The 15,678-nt window shown below is 34.3% G+C and overlaps 1 protein-coding gene across 3 annotated transcripts; it reads left to right on the top strand.

Moving 5' to 3' along the window:
- The first annotated feature begins 301 nt into the window (after positions 1–301).
- il1rl1 (interleukin 1 receptor-like 1) lies at positions 302–13,612 on the top strand. 3 transcript variants are annotated; one of them, XM_077215847.1, is made up of 11 exons: positions 351–425; positions 549–619; positions 1,544–1,793; positions 2,667–2,823; positions 3,501–3,654; positions 3,726–3,794; positions 4,963–5,077; positions 9,260–9,393; positions 9,757–9,894; positions 10,484–10,648; positions 11,643–13,612. In XM_077215847.1, exons 2-11 carry the CDS (start codon positions 550–552, stop codon positions 12,005–12,007), a joined length of 1,617 nt encoding a protein of 538 aa, XP_077071962.1. In that variant the 5' UTR covers positions 351–425; position 549; the 3' UTR covers positions 12,008–13,612. The 3 variants fall into 3 exon arrangements, with proteins under 3 accessions (XP_077071960.1, XP_077071963.1, XP_077071962.1); XM_077215845.1 differs by having other exon boundaries at positions 302–619; XM_077215848.1 differs by lacking the exon at positions 549–619 and having other exon boundaries at positions 330–425.
- The last annotated feature ends 2,066 nt before the right edge of the window (positions 13,613–15,678 follow it).

Here is a 15,678-nt window from a genome sequence, read left to right as displayed (position 1 = left end):
AAGAGCATCAATAAGCAAAGTAACAGCACATCCTCAAAATGTGAGATGTTTGCCTCTACAAGCAATAACCACTGGAATCTATTTATTTATTAGAGGGATTTTGTGAACTTGAAACCTTTATTGAAGCATTGGATGCAATGACGCTGTTGGATAAAAGCCACATGTATAAATGTTTATGTAATAAAAATATTTTATGTACGTTTAACCCGCGAAAACTTTTAATCTCTTCTAATATCCTGTTTTCAAAAGTTTAACCTCAGTAAAAAGAGAGATAAAGTGAAGATTACCTGATAAAAGAGTTGAGTAAGTGACTTCCTTTTTCCTCTACCACAGTCGAAAATAATAACTGCAATAACTTCAGGCATCAGATTCAGAACTTATTACATTATTATTCGCTGGAACCGATTACACATTCAGGCATAAAGGTACCTCACTTTCATTTCTTTTTTTAAAGGTGGTAATGAAACTGCTGCTGATCTCAGCACATATCAGTTATATAGTGTTGCATTATAGTCAAATATTACAGGGATGATGATGATGATGATGAGGATGAGGATGATGAGGATGATTTTGCTCCTGACGGAATCTGTTCTGGTCTCTTATCAATCCAACTCCACAGGTAACTTAAAAAATAGATATTTGGGTTGTTTACAAATGGACAGATTTTAAGTTATTTAGGCCTATTTATTTGCACATTTCTTTAAAAATTGCTTATTTTTTGACAATTGGACTTACAGATTTAAGATTGATTGATTGTTTTTTATTTATGAATTTGCACATTTCTTTAAAAATAGATATTTGGGTTGTAAAATTAACAGATTTTAAGATATTTATTTATTTTTATTAATTTATTTATTCGCATATTTCTTTTAAAATAATAGATTTTTGGTTGTTTAATTTTTTAGGTTAAATAGAAATGCTGAGATGCTTTTGATTTGGGGGGAAAAAACTGGTTGACATTCATTTATGTGTACATTTATTTATTTGCACTTTAGAAAAAAATATTTGGGTTGTTGACAATTGGCTAGATCTGAATTTATTTAAAAATATATTTGGGATTTTTGACAAATGGTCACATTTTAAGTTATTTATTTATTTGCACATTTCTTTAAAAACAGATATGATTTGGTTTTATTTAAGTTATTTATTCATGCATTTGTGTATTTAATTGCACATTTCTTTAAAAATGGATATTAGTGTTGTTGACAAATGGACAGATTTTTAAGTTTATTTATCCATTTATTTATTTTTATTTATTCATTTATTTATTTATTTGCACATTTGTTTAAAGAGTTATTGGGGTCGTTGACAAGTGGACAGATTTTGGAATAAATGGAGAAGTTGAGATGCTTTTTGGTTAATTGGCAAAGAAAAAATATTTTGTCCTAAATAAACTGTTGATCTATTTGTTTGTTTGAAGGGGATATTTGACAAAATTATGTATTTAGACAAATTTTAAACCCTAAATGGGTTAAAAGGAGATGCTTTCAACTCTTTAACCAATAAACTTTTTATTTAATAAACTTTTTTTTATTATTATTAGTTCAGTGTGAAAAGTTCAGAGGGAAAACAGTGAGAGTGAGAGCTGGAGAATCCCTGTATTTTCCCTGCCCGAACACAGACTGCTATGAATACACTGAAGACCGCTCGTATGATTGGCTGAGGAACCTCAGCAGAATGAAGCAGCTGGAGCGGATCGGGACGGAGGAGAGTGAGCGTGTGCATTACCACAAGTCTGTGTTATACATCCTTAGACTCACCCTGGACGACACGGGACGCTACATCACACGCTGGTGATCACACACACACACACACACACACACACACACACACACACACACACACACACACACACACACACACACACACACACACACACACACACACACACACACACACACACACACACACTCACACACTTCACTCACCTGTCAATGCACCTGCTCCAAAGCAACATTCAAACTTTATTCACATGCATGTTCCAAACCTGTATGACATTGTTAAATTAAAGTTTTCCTAACTGTGAATATATATCATAACAGTATATGGTGCATATGACTCAAATCAGTAAGAGGTCAGTAAGAATTTTTTTATAAATGTTTTTGAAGGAGTCTCTTCTGCTCACCTAGGCTTCATTTATTTTGTGACTAATACAGTAAAAATTATGAAATATTATTATAATTTAAAATATCTGTTTTCTATGTGAATATAAAATGTAATTTATTCCTGTGATCCAAAGCTGAATTTTCAGCATCATTACTCCAGTCTTCAGTGTCACATGATCCTTCAGAAATCAGTATAATATGATGATTTGCTGCTCAAGAAAACATTTATGATTATTATCAATGTTGAAAACAGTTTATATCTTTGTGGAAACCATGATATATTCTGTATTCCGGGATTCTTTGATGAATTAAAAGTTCAAAAGAACAGCATTTATTTGAAATATAAACCTTTTGTAACATGTAGGCCTATTTACTGTCACTTTTGATCAATTTAATGCTTCCTTGCTGAATAAAAGTATAATATTTTACTAAAGTAAAAAATAACTTTAAGTGCTTTCAGTGAAACACAAGCTTCAGGTTTCTGCATTTAAACCTGAGAACACTGAGCATGAAGAAAATAAATAATTTTCTGTAGTAATTATTTGTTTTGTCCATTATTAGGTATGAAGAGGACAACTGTGATGAATATGAAACTGACATTGTGGTTTATGAGGAGTTCAACACAGATCTCTTGTACTACACCGTGCCAGAAGAAAAGGCGACAACAATCTCATGTCCAGTGTGTGAAAAACAGACTGGCAGGTTCATCTGGTATAAGGTATGTTGAGTTTGATGTTTGTGGTAAACTTGACAGCATGTTTGCGATGTATGAGTCGGTTATAGTGAGGAGGTGATGCTGATCTCTACGCATGGCGAATATCCTGTTTTTCACTTTTCAATGTTTCATTTTTCGGAAATATAATCAAACGGTGAATTCAGCTGTTCACTCGTATAGCTAATAATTTAACAAATGATAACACTGAATGAAATTAGACGATAGGCTAATAGAAAACTCTAATAGGCTACAAAGAAATAAAACGATAGGCTACCACAAAAATACTAATTTTCACTAGCCTATAGGCTGTGTTTCATCTGTTCATATACTTCACATACTTGTTCCCCGAGGTCCACTTATAATATTTGTAAGATTTGTACATGAAAAACTGTAATAATTAAGAAATAAATCAGCTGTTTTTGAAACCTCAGTTTAAAGGGGCGCGTCTCCTTTAAGACGGCATCATAAACACCCACTGCTCTGATTGGGTGACATCTTTGCATATGAAATGTGAATTATACATGTGCAACTGTTGAAATTGTAATTACACTTGCTGCAATTTAACTGATCGTGGAGAGTGGATTACACTTGTTTACATCTATTCTACTCCATCAAAGTTTATTTTTAACAGTGTGTTCATGAATGAAATAGCCTCCCAATCTTTTTTTTATCTTTGGCAGAATTTCTCTCTTATTCCAAACCAAGAGTTTAAAAATGTTTTACGTATCCGCAACTCTTCGAAAGAAAGCGAGGGTATTTACACCTGCGTTTGCACCTGGGAGCACAATGGGTTAAAACACAACACCTCTGGACATCGCAGACTGATCATTAAAGGTATATCTTCCTCTTTTGGCCTGTACTCTGAGCTAGAAGTTAGTTTCTAACACACTAACTCTTGTTCATAGATCAGTCCCGCACCAATCCACCAGTGTTTCAGATTCCCGTCAACAACTCCATCGTGACCACTGATGTGGGTGAGGAATGGGTTAAAATCTCTTAACATCATAAATCACACTACAAAAACATCTGATTAAAACCGTAAAACTTTAACATTAATGATTCTCACAAAGGATGACACTTTACGATAAGGTTTCATTAATAAGATAATGAATAAATAATTAACAATGAACAATACTTCTATAGCATTTATTAATGTTGGTTGATGTTCATTTCAACATTTACTGATGCAACTAACAATTAACGTGTATTTTTAATAAATAACATTGACAAAGATTATTAAATACGGTAAAAAAAATATTGCACACTGTTAGTTTATGTTAGTTAATAAATTAACTAATGTAAATTCATGTGACCGTATTGTAAATTGTTACCAAAAAAGTAAACATGGCTATGATTTTTAAAACTATTTTATTAAACATTGTTTTTTCTCAAAATGTGAATATTATAAACAATATTTTTTTATATATAAAACCTCAGAGGTTTTCATTCTAGTTTGTTTCTTATTGATTTTGAATTACCTTTTATTTTTTCGTGGTAATTTTACTTTAATAAAATGACAAAAGCACATAAGGAAATGACTAAACAAATTGTTTTTAAAAATATTGCTATTTAGGTTTAATACAATTTTATTTCAATTTAGTTTTTATTGATTTCCAGTAAATGCTTCAACTTCAACTTATTTCAGTTTATTGCCAAGGCAACATTTCTAAATTGAATTTATTTAAAGATTTTCCAACTAATATTTATATTTGATTTGATTTTAGCTTTATTTCAATTAACAAATGTTTTTTTCAATAGTTTTAGTTTGTGATAATAATCCTGGAGGGTAGTTGAGAATTTGACACCATAATTTATTTTATTTTATCAAATTGACCCGCAAAACATCACAATTACACTAGAAATTTCAGACAACATCTCAGAGTGTTGAAACTTTGCAGGCATGTTCATAACCCTAATTGAGTATTTCATAAAAAAAAAACAGTTTTCTCGACAACTCAAATATGTTTTGTCGAGTCAAATAAGTCAAATAATTTATTATCATTTAATTTCCCACCTTGAGGTCCTTTTATAATGTTGGTGTGTTTTTATGCACCCAAAAGTTACAGCATGGTTTGATAGTAATGAACTCAGGAAAGATTTAATGTCAGTGTAAGATCTAAAAGCCCTGATCTTGTTTCTCAGGCACAGAACTGATCCTCGTATGTTCTGTCGTCTTTGTGTGCGATGAGTGCTGTGTCCGCTGGGAAAGGAATAAAACCACACTGAATGAGGAGGATGGATATAAGCAGGAAAACAGGTTGATATCTCCTCATACAGCCTTGCTACAAACTACTTATAATCAGAGACGGATTAAATAAATGGACTACACTAGGCAGGCTGCATTTTTTTGGGCTCCCCTCCATCTATGTTATTTATGAATTGAAATCTGAAACTTACCAAAGTTACTAATAAAAGTTAATTCACATTTTACATAGCCTAGTCTTTGGTTACAAATTGGTTGTTTGTATGCCAAAATAAGTCATGTGTTGTATATTAAACAGTCTATCAGACTATTTTTTGATATTCATTATTTATACGTCATTACACGGCTCTATTAAATGCTATTAAATTATCCTCATCTTATCCATTGGGAGTGCCATTGTTAAGGCAGTAGTACCAGTAAATAACCAATAAATAACCAATGTCAGTAAACTATGTAAACAGAGCAAATAAGTTTATCTTATTTGCTCTGTTTACATTTAATCAACACATTTAATTAAGATTTTCTGCAAAATGCAATAGCTTACAACATTTATAAATGTTGTAGTTAAGAACAAGAAGGCAAACATGACCTCTTCACATTCATCAAGACCATTTAGAAACTGTCTAACAATAAATAATAATAAATATAAGGATGGAGGATTTAAACTATGGAAAACTAAAGGTATTCAGACAATTAAAGACTTGTATATGGATGGAAAACTTCTTACATTTCAAGAATTGTGTCATAAACACCAGATTCCCTCAAAACATTTTTTTTAAATATTCACAATTTAAAAGTTTTGTCTTCCAGGTCTACAGATATTATGTACATTCCCATGTTCATTAATAGAGGAAATAATTGGAAAAAGAGGTGAAAAGGGTCAATTGTCAAAATATTATAATTTAATAATGTCTAACTCTAAAGAGTCTGCTGTAGACAAATTAAACGCATGGAGGAAAGACATTCAAGAAGAAATAGAGGAATTTGAATGGACTGAAGCATGTTTAAAGGCGAAAAAAAAAAACATATCACACGCAGCTTAAATTATTACAGTATAAATGGTTGACAAGGGTTTATATAACACCTGAAAAACTCAATCATATGTCTAGCAATATTCCTGATATATGTACAAAATGCCAAAATTATAAAGAAACTCTAATTCACTGTCTATGGGAATGTTCTGATATACAGAAGTTCTGGAAGGATGTCATAAACTGTTTGTCAGAACTGTTTAATCTTAAAATATCACTTTGTGCCAAACTTTGTGTACTGTTGTTGACGGCGTCTTCCGCCGCATTTCCCGCCGCATCTTCCACGGGGTTTCGGGCCGTGTCTCCGGGCCTGGCTCGGCCTCTGGCTCTGCTGACTCGAGCCGGTTCACAGCTGTAGGACGGCTGCCCGACAGAAACTTCTGTAAAGTCCCCCGCTGTCTCTTCTTTTGTTCCTCTTCATTTTTTTTTTTTTTACGTTTTGCCGCACCCGAAAGCATATTGAATGTTAGCCTACTCAAAACACACCTGCCTGCTAGCTTTGTTTTCCCGCTCTGACGGCGGTGGCGCCTATATATACAGTATATACAGTCATGGGCTGGCGTTAATGTGACGTAGTGTATGATGTATGATAATGCCTATGGTTAAGACAAACATCATCACTATTTTTAGTTAATTAATAAATATTGAAATAAATTGTTGATAGGACATTTGCACATTTTTTTATTTTTTTATTTTTGTCCCTCTGTCTGGGCCCCATCCCGTCAATCGGGCCCTAGGCACGTGCCTAGTTTGCCTTTGCGTTAATCCGGCTCTGCTTATAATTAAAGGGGTCATGACATTAAAGGTGCTCTAAGCGATGTCACGCGTTTTTTAGGCCAAAACATTTTTTGTCACATACAGCAAACATCTCCTCACTATCCGCTAGCTGCCTGTCCCCTGAACACACTGTAAAAAAACACGGTCTCTGCAGACACCCCAGGCTCCACAAACGGCAACAAAAACAAACTGGGCTAACCCGCACCACGAAACATAACAAACTGTTCCAGCCAATAACCGATAAGAAGGGTTTGGGGGTGCGGTTTGGGGGGTTAGTGCACGGATGAGGAGGAGGGAGGGTCTAGCTAGCCTTCGTTTTGTTTGACAATACTTTAAACGTCAACAAGAAGTGATGTCACCCGACATAGCTTACAGCACCTTTAATTTTAATATGTTCCGTGAGGTTCACTTATAATGTTAAAAAAGATTTTTGCATATATAAACTACCGTTTAAAAGTTTGGGGTCGGTAAGATTTTTAATGTTTTTAAAAGAAGTCTCTTCTGCTCACCAAGGCTGCATTTATTTGATTAGAAATACAAAACAAACGCAGTAATATTGTGAAATATTATTTCAATGTAAAATAACTGTTTTCTATGTGAATATACAGTAAAGTGTAATTTATTCCTGTGATCAAAGCTGAATTTTCAGCATCATTACTCCAGTCTTCAGTGTCACATGATCCTTTTGAAATCATTATAATATGATTCTTTGATGCTCAAGAAACATTTATGATTATTATCACAGTTGAAAACAGTTGTGCTGCTTCATATTTTTGTTCAAACTGTGATAAATTTTTTTCAGGATTCTTTGAAAGTTCAAGAGAAAAGCATTTAATTAAAAAAGAAATATTTTGCATTATTATATGTCTTTACTGTCACTTTTGATCAATTTAATGCGTCCTTTACAAAGAAAAGTATTATTTTCTTTAAAGAAAAAAAAATCGTATTGACCCCAAACTTTTGAACAGTTGTGTATATGTGGGAAAACAATTATTTTCTACCTTCATTCTGAGCCTCTGTCTGAAATGATCAGTTTTTAAGGCTCCTATAAGGCTGTCAGTAAACGCCCACTGTTATGATTGGCTCACATTATTGCATAGGAAACAGTATCAATTAACACTCACTATTGCATGTGAGTAAGTATTTTGAAAACATTATCCATTTAAAAACATCATTTTACAGACAAAATATTATGAAATCATTTACTTACGGTTTGTGATGCTTCTGCTGTCAGATCAATACAGTCACTTCTTCATCTGTCTCTTTACAAAACAATCTACAGTCAAATGCTCCGAACAAACATATAATCCTTCGACGTGATCCAGGACGCCATTAAAAAAAAACATCCATTTGTTTCTAATGCTGGGATCCTTCTGAAGTCTGTACAAAGATGCAAACCAGCTGTTTTAAACTGGATGCATCACAGTAAACTTACACGCCTCCATTTGTCCTTTCGTCGACAGACTCAAGTGTGTGAAGAAACTGAACGTTCATCTGTATACTGTATCAGTGTAGACAGCGTCAGTGATTGTACTGTCTTCTGTTTGCTTTTGACGCGACACTCACTTCCAGTTTAGTCAAATGTCGGCCGTTTAGCGACTGAATGCCAGTGGGCGGGGCCCTATAGTGCTAGTGGGTGGAGCCTATTGTGCATCATGTAAAACAATGATGATGTCTTGATCCGGAGGCGGGCATATGCAAATGTATTTGCCTGTTTGACATCACAGATCCCGCAATATCAAAACCAGCCATTTCTGGAGCTTGATTAAATAAACGCCTTGTTTTATATTGAGGAGGACGTTTTAAAGGGTAACTAAACCCCTGGTCAGAGCCTGACCCCACCCACTGGCAATATTTGAAAAATGCTGGAAAAGTGGAAGGGGGGCGTGCACCTGAGACGCATCTCTCTGTAGGCAAGGGCGTGGTTAACTGGTACCCTCTGACGTCAGAGGGTACCACAACTTCCAATAGGAAAATGCAACTGCAGTAGCCACCGTTCAACCTGAAGAGGGCAGCACTCAGACGTTTTTACACCATATATTTTAGAATTAAAACACTTTAAACCCAATTGTCAAAAACTGTACTTGAATCAATGAACAGCATTTATGAAGCTCCATTCTTACAGATCATTAACTAAAAAAAGTTGTTTTAGTGTTTAGTTACCCTTTAAGCTCGGAAAATTGCAGGATGTTTTAATGGTACAAAGACCTCTTACATGTCAAAAGATCAAGGAAAATTTGATTTCTCATGTCATGACCCCTTTTAAAGTATAGTTGAGCCACATTATCAGAAACGCATTGGCTTAAAATAATTAGACACATTCACTATAAACTGATATCCTGCTCTACTCAAGTTCTTGTTAATAGATCTCTGATATGAACAGCAGATTTTCTGATGAAAAATGGGTAATTGGCGCTTTTTTCTCCAGGATTAAAGATGGCAACGTTCAGTCATTTTTGAATATTACTAAAGTTTCTGAGTTGGACCTCCTTTCTGAGTTTCGCTGCAAAACTGAAGACTCCTATAGAGTGATTTTTGTATCAATCACTTTGAGAAGTCGAGGTGAGATCCGATCTATGATGAATATAACTGAATTAAAATGCATTATTTTACCAAATATTTGGATGCTGTATATTTTTATGCTCTATATTGTAATGCCTCATCTTAACTTCCAATATAGAGCTAAATGAATTCTTGAATAAAATATTGCTAAGATCTCCAATTTAGGATTATTATTTGTATTTGCATACATTTTATATTTATGTTTATTACATTGTATCACTATAATATTTTGAATGCATGAATGTTAATATTGAAATATTTGCTAAAAGTGTTTTTACACATTTATTCAGCACAAGTCAGAGTCAAGATTAGTTTTGTTGTGCTGTTTTACTCAGGTTTGCTTGTTTTCATGTTGTGTTTTAGCATCAATGCTGCCTGTGATTCTGGCATGCATTTGCACATTTCTTCTCGTCCTGGTGCTCAGTGGAATAGTGAAGTGGTTTTCATTGGATCTGGTGCTGTTTTTAAGGGAAATTTTCATCAAGTTCAGCAGGAAAGAGGGTAAAGAATAATATTTTTCAAATATTTTAATACATTTTGAATATCATTTTATTAAAAGTTCCATACACAATACAATATTATTTAAATGTATTATAATATTTATTAAGTCCTTTACAGTTTTTCACTAGTAAAGGAGTGGGACTGTGCTAGATATATGTAAATGGGTATAAATACAAAAAGAAAATGATTTATTACTCAGTATTTCTGTCTTGTTTTCCAGTACAAAAATCTAACCATTCTTAAATTAACATACATATACGTCCGGTTTTCTGAACAAAATCAAGCGAGTTTTTGCTTAAAACAAGAAAAAATATCTGCCAATGGGGTCAGAAAAATAATCTTGTTTTCCCTTTGAATTAAGTTTTTTTTCTGCTTATGATCTGACCGCATTGGCAGATATTTTTTTGTTTTAAGAATAAACACTTTCATTTGATAAATTCTTTAGAAAGCAAGTTTTAAATATCTTATATTTTGCTTTTCAAGTAAATGTAAATATATGTAAATGTTTATATGTATCGTGTGTGTAAATACTGTCATTAACACACATGACTACAATGCAATGCAGAAATACAAATGCTTGTTTTGACAGATCGGAAGCTGTATGATGCTTATGTGATTTACCAGAGAAACAACTCGGATGAAACGACAAGCAAAACTGTGAGTGACTTTGTCAATGGATCTCTTCTAACAGTGCTGGAGAGCTACTGTGGCTTTAAACTTTTTATTCACGGCAGAGACGACCTACCTGGGGAAGGTATGCTTGTTGAACTTTTTCATATAAACATCTGTCAGTGATATATTTTTGATACGTTGTGTGATGAACATTGCAAAAAAATTATGTTGTTCCTCAGTATTTCCTGTACAAATATCTAAACATGCAAATCAATATGTATGGAGAAGCAAAATGACGAAAGATATTAAGTCTTGTTTTCTGAAAAATTCACCAAATTAAGTGATTCCATGCTTAAAACAAGAAAAAAATTCTGCCATTAGGGTAAAAAAGGTTTTCCCTTTAAGGTAAAAAAAGTTTTTCCTTTAAATTAAGTTGTTTTTTTTACCCCATTGGCAGCTATTTGATATTGTTTTAGGCATAAACTTAATTTTATAATTCCCTCCTTTTCATAAAACAAGACTTAATATCATAAAGTCCTCCTGTAGTCAATAAATGTATCTCTTTAAACTCATCTTTGATCCCCAAATTATGTATTTAAAACTTTGTTCCTTGAAGAAAAATGCGTCATGCCTTAAAATAGCTTGAATGTAACTCAACACTCTTGGCTCATTTAGTATGATTATGCAAATGAGCCCCGCCTCCACTCACTCACTCAGCTCAGAGATTCACTCGTTGACGATCACACGTTGATCTGATTGGTTACAAGGTAGTTTGTGACGTCAGAAACACCAGCGATTTCAAACCGTGTTTTTGAGACTGTCTTTGGTTCGCTGCAGTTTTAAGGAGAAAATACTCAGCAATGCTGTCGACTTATGAATTTACACATGGTTTGTCTTAAAGCATTTTAAAAACACCACATAGACATATAAACAACATTAAAAACTTGATTTTCACCACAGGGGAACTTTTAAGTAATTTTGCTTCTCAAGTAAATATATCTTGATAGAAGAATATCTAGATATTTGATAAATACTAAGGAACAACATAATATTTTCTGCTGTGTGCAATAGATATACTGGTGCTTTTTGATGCATGTTTCTCAAATGTTCCATGTTCCTTCCTGTGTCTTAACCAGATTGCATGAACCTGATTGAAACTAAGATACAGCTTAGTCGGAGGCTTATCATTATTTTAACACCAGGAACAAGTAGCATATCTCCTACAGCTTATGATCTGCAAGTGGGGCTCCATCAGGCTCTGGTACAAGGAGAAACCGGTGTGATTGTCATCCAGCTGGGACAGATGCAAGACTACACACATCTGCCTCTCGGACTGCAGCATCTCCTCTGCAAAAATAATCCTTTACTGTGGAGAGACGGCCAAACTTCACCAACCTCCAGGTTCTGGAAGAGAGTGCGATATAGGATGCCTGTTGCCTCATCCCATCAGAGGAGGAGTTCAAAAAAAAGACCACTAGAATGTCAGAGTTTACCAGTTTAAATCAAGACATGCTTTTCAGGTACAGGATTCACAAGCATTTTCTTAAAGTTGCAGTCTGTAGTTTTTCCCTCTTTGTCACCATCTCTGTTCAAAATCTGCAATTGCAGTTATTCGAGGAATTATCAACTTTACTTGGGTTGTGGCTCGGCACGGAACTGCACGGTCAGTCACCGCGCCGGTGTGGATACGGTCATTCGCAATCACAGATTATACTTTTTGGAACTATGACCAACGTAAGAATTTTCTGACCAACAGAGGGGAAAAAAGCATTGCAGTAAATCACGCTGATTAAATCTAACGATCGCTTATCATATCACGTCAAACCGTGCAAATTATACTTTGTTCTCAAATTGTTAATGTTAACAACATTTGCATTGCGTGACTATATTTAATGCCCTTCCGATATTATCCTAGTTTCCGCATGGGACGATTGCAGTCTCTTTTTTTCTGTTGCCACTCCGAAGTCTTTTGCATTTTACACGGGGTGAATCCCCAGTTGTCACTGCTGGTGATTGTCGTTTGAACCTTTCTGGATCCGCCAAAAAAATTAATAAGTTTAATTATATCAAGTGCTGTTAGAAAAGGCCATAAATCTCCACCTCCAACATCCTCACACTCATAGCCTACTAGCCGAGACTCTTCTTTATGTGTACAGATGTGACGTAGTGACGCAAAGACATGCTCGAATTTCCCGCGGAAATCAACCAGTACCACTGGAAATAAAAACATTACTACAAGCTTACCGTTTTGAATTGAGCTAAGGTAAGCAGAGAGTTTTGAACACTGGCTGGTTATGTACTTGCTCGAAAATTTATTTTGGATAATTTTTAACCCAAAAAAGTTAGGAGCATTAAGAATGAAGTTAAAAAAAGTCTTGAGATAAATTTGTGCGAGTGTGCGATTCTTGAAAAATATTTTCTTAGTAATATCCTTTTTTGTTTGTTTGTTTGTTTTTAAAGAAGAATATTTGGTGAGGTCCCATATTTGACTAATTTTTGCAGACTTATTACTGAATTTTCTAATTCAGCAAAAAGTCATGTCAGACATAATCATGACCAATCATTGTTTGCATCATTATTGGTGCACTCGTGCACATCCCTAGTAATATTTAAAGTTTTGGTGTCGGTACAATTTTTTACAATCTAAAATACTATAAAAAATGTGAAATATTATTACAGTATGAAATAGCTGTTTTCTATGTGAATATATAATAAAGTGTAATTTATTTCTGATCAAAGCTGAATTTTCAGCATCATTACTCCAGTCTTCAGTGTCACAAAATCTTTCAGAAATCATTCTAATATGATGATTTGCTGCTCAGGAAACATTTCTGATTATTATCAGTGTTGAAAACTGTTGTGCTGCTTCATATTTCTGTGAAAACTGTGATGCGTTTTATTTTTCTGGATTCCTTGATAAATAGAAAGTTCAAAAGAACAGCATTTACTGGAAATAGACTCTTTTGTAACATTATAAATGTCTTTACTGTCACGTTTGATTCATTTAATGCTTCCTTGCTGAATAAAAGTATTTAAAAAATTGTGTTGTAATGCTTAATTACAACAATTAATTTGAAACAACCCAATAAATTCATAAAACATCTTATCTTTGGGGATTTCATTTGGAGGTTTTCCTAACTTTAAGAAGATATTTGAAATGATTTTCAAGAAGATTCTTTTCAAGAATTTGAAATTTTCTGAAGTTTTGTCATACTTAACATTAGGGGTCCTATTTTAACGATCTAAGCGCATGGTCTAAAGCGGACAGTGCAAGAGCACTTAGGGTGTGTCCGAATCCACTTTTGCTAGTTTAACGACAGGAAAAAGGGTTGGCGCCCTAACCCTAACCCGGCGCATGGTCTAACAGGGTTGTCCCGATTCTCTTAATGATTAATAGGTGTGTTTTGGGCGTAACGTGCAATAAACCAATCAGAATCTCAGGTGAGTCTTGGAGTCAGGTTTTTCACGACGACCCTGCTTCCCGGGAATAGGTCAGTGCACCTCACTTTTTGGTCGTAATTCCTTTTGTTCCTTTCAGCACACTTGTTTGCCTGTTCTCTCGCTATCTCACAAGCTTCTTGCATCCCTTTTGTCCATCGTTCCATGTAATCACTATAACTCTGAGAGTTGTTGTCTGAGTTGAGTCCGTAGAGAGCATCGACGGGCAGCCTTGGCAAATGGCCGAACAGCAGATGGGAAGGTGAAAAGCCAGTCACGTCACATCTAGTGTAGTTGTAAACAATTTGTAAACAAAACAACCTTCCAATTTGATTTTTGTCTTTCAGTCAGGGTTCAGTCTGCAGTAATATCCGGTTAAATCTTTCCACCTGCCTATTCCCTTGTGGGTGGTCCTTGAGCCGGCGATGGCCCTGTACTTTGAGTTGGGTAAGCTGATTTTCAAAATTCTCCCCATTGGTCGTGGTAAATTCTGGACGGAAACCCAAACTTGAGGGCGAAATCATTGAATAGACGGTCAGCCACTGCTTTTGCTGATTCTGAGTTTGTGGCATAGGCCTGTGCTAACCGGGTGAAGTGGTCAACGGTTACCAAAATGTACTCATAGCCCCCCTTGCAATTATCCAAATGAAGAAAGTCAATAGTCGAATGGGTAGGTCATTTGATACTTTTGGCGCTCTTGTCTCACAGGATTTTTTTTTTATGGTTGATGCAGGAGCAGGTTCTCAGGACATAGTTTTCAATGTCTTTCTGCATGTAGGGCCAGAAGAAGAAGGTGACCCGTCCATAGGCATCGGAAGCAAAAAAAATGTGGGTGGGTCATCCTCTAGACTTTTTTTTACTGGAGTAGATTAGAGGTGTTCCTGAAGCCAAATACCTTTTCTAAAACTTATATGCAATAATGAGTGAAGAGAATGAGTGAGAATAAAAATGAAACAAGCGCAAATCCGTCTATGCGTGCATCTCTCAGAAATCAGAGCTTGGTAAGAGTAATATCATCTCAAATAGGCTACTACTATGGCAAGCCGTTTAACTTTTATTCATTTCCAGGATATGAATTCTTGATATCAAAAATTCAATTTTAACTAGTTAAAATTATAGTTATTGATATCAGGAATTAGATTTATACTAGTAACAATGGCAATTTTTGATATCAGAAATTACATTTCCACTAGTAACAATGCTAATTCTTGATATCAACAATTACATTTTTACTAATTAAAATGGCCATTCTAGATATCAAGAATTGTATTTCAACTAGTAAAAACTATAATTCTTGATATCTGTAATTTAATTTTCACTAGTGAAATGTCACCATAGGCTGCCATTCAAAATCAATTGTTGATATCAATAATTGATTTCTTACTAGTTGCAATTCCAATTTTACATATCAGAAATATAATTCTTACTAGTAAAAACCTTTATTTTTGAAATCAAGAATTCAATTGTCACTAGTTGAAATGTATATTCTTGATATCAACAATTGAATTGCTACTAGTAACAATGTTCATTTTTGATATCAATAATTCCATTTTCACTAGTGACTATGTTAATTTCTGATATCATGAATGTGATTGCTACTAGTAAGAAAGCCATTTTAGATATCTGAAATAATATTGATATCAGGAATACATTTTCAGATATCAAAAATGAAAGTTTTTACTAGTAGCAATTAAATTGTTGATATCAAGAATAGACATTTCAACTAGTGACAAT

The sequence above is a fragment of the Siphateles boraxobius genome, unplaced genomic scaffold (genome assembly GCF_051911475.1).
Source record: "Siphateles boraxobius isolate OS27281-9 unplaced genomic scaffold, OSU_SipBor_1 7, whole genome shotgun sequence".
NCBI lineage: Eukaryota > Metazoa > Chordata > Actinopteri > Cypriniformes > Leuciscidae > Siphateles > Siphateles boraxobius.
The sequence above is the reverse complement of the archived record's forward strand: the minus strand, read 5'-3'. Positions and strand labels throughout refer to the sequence as shown.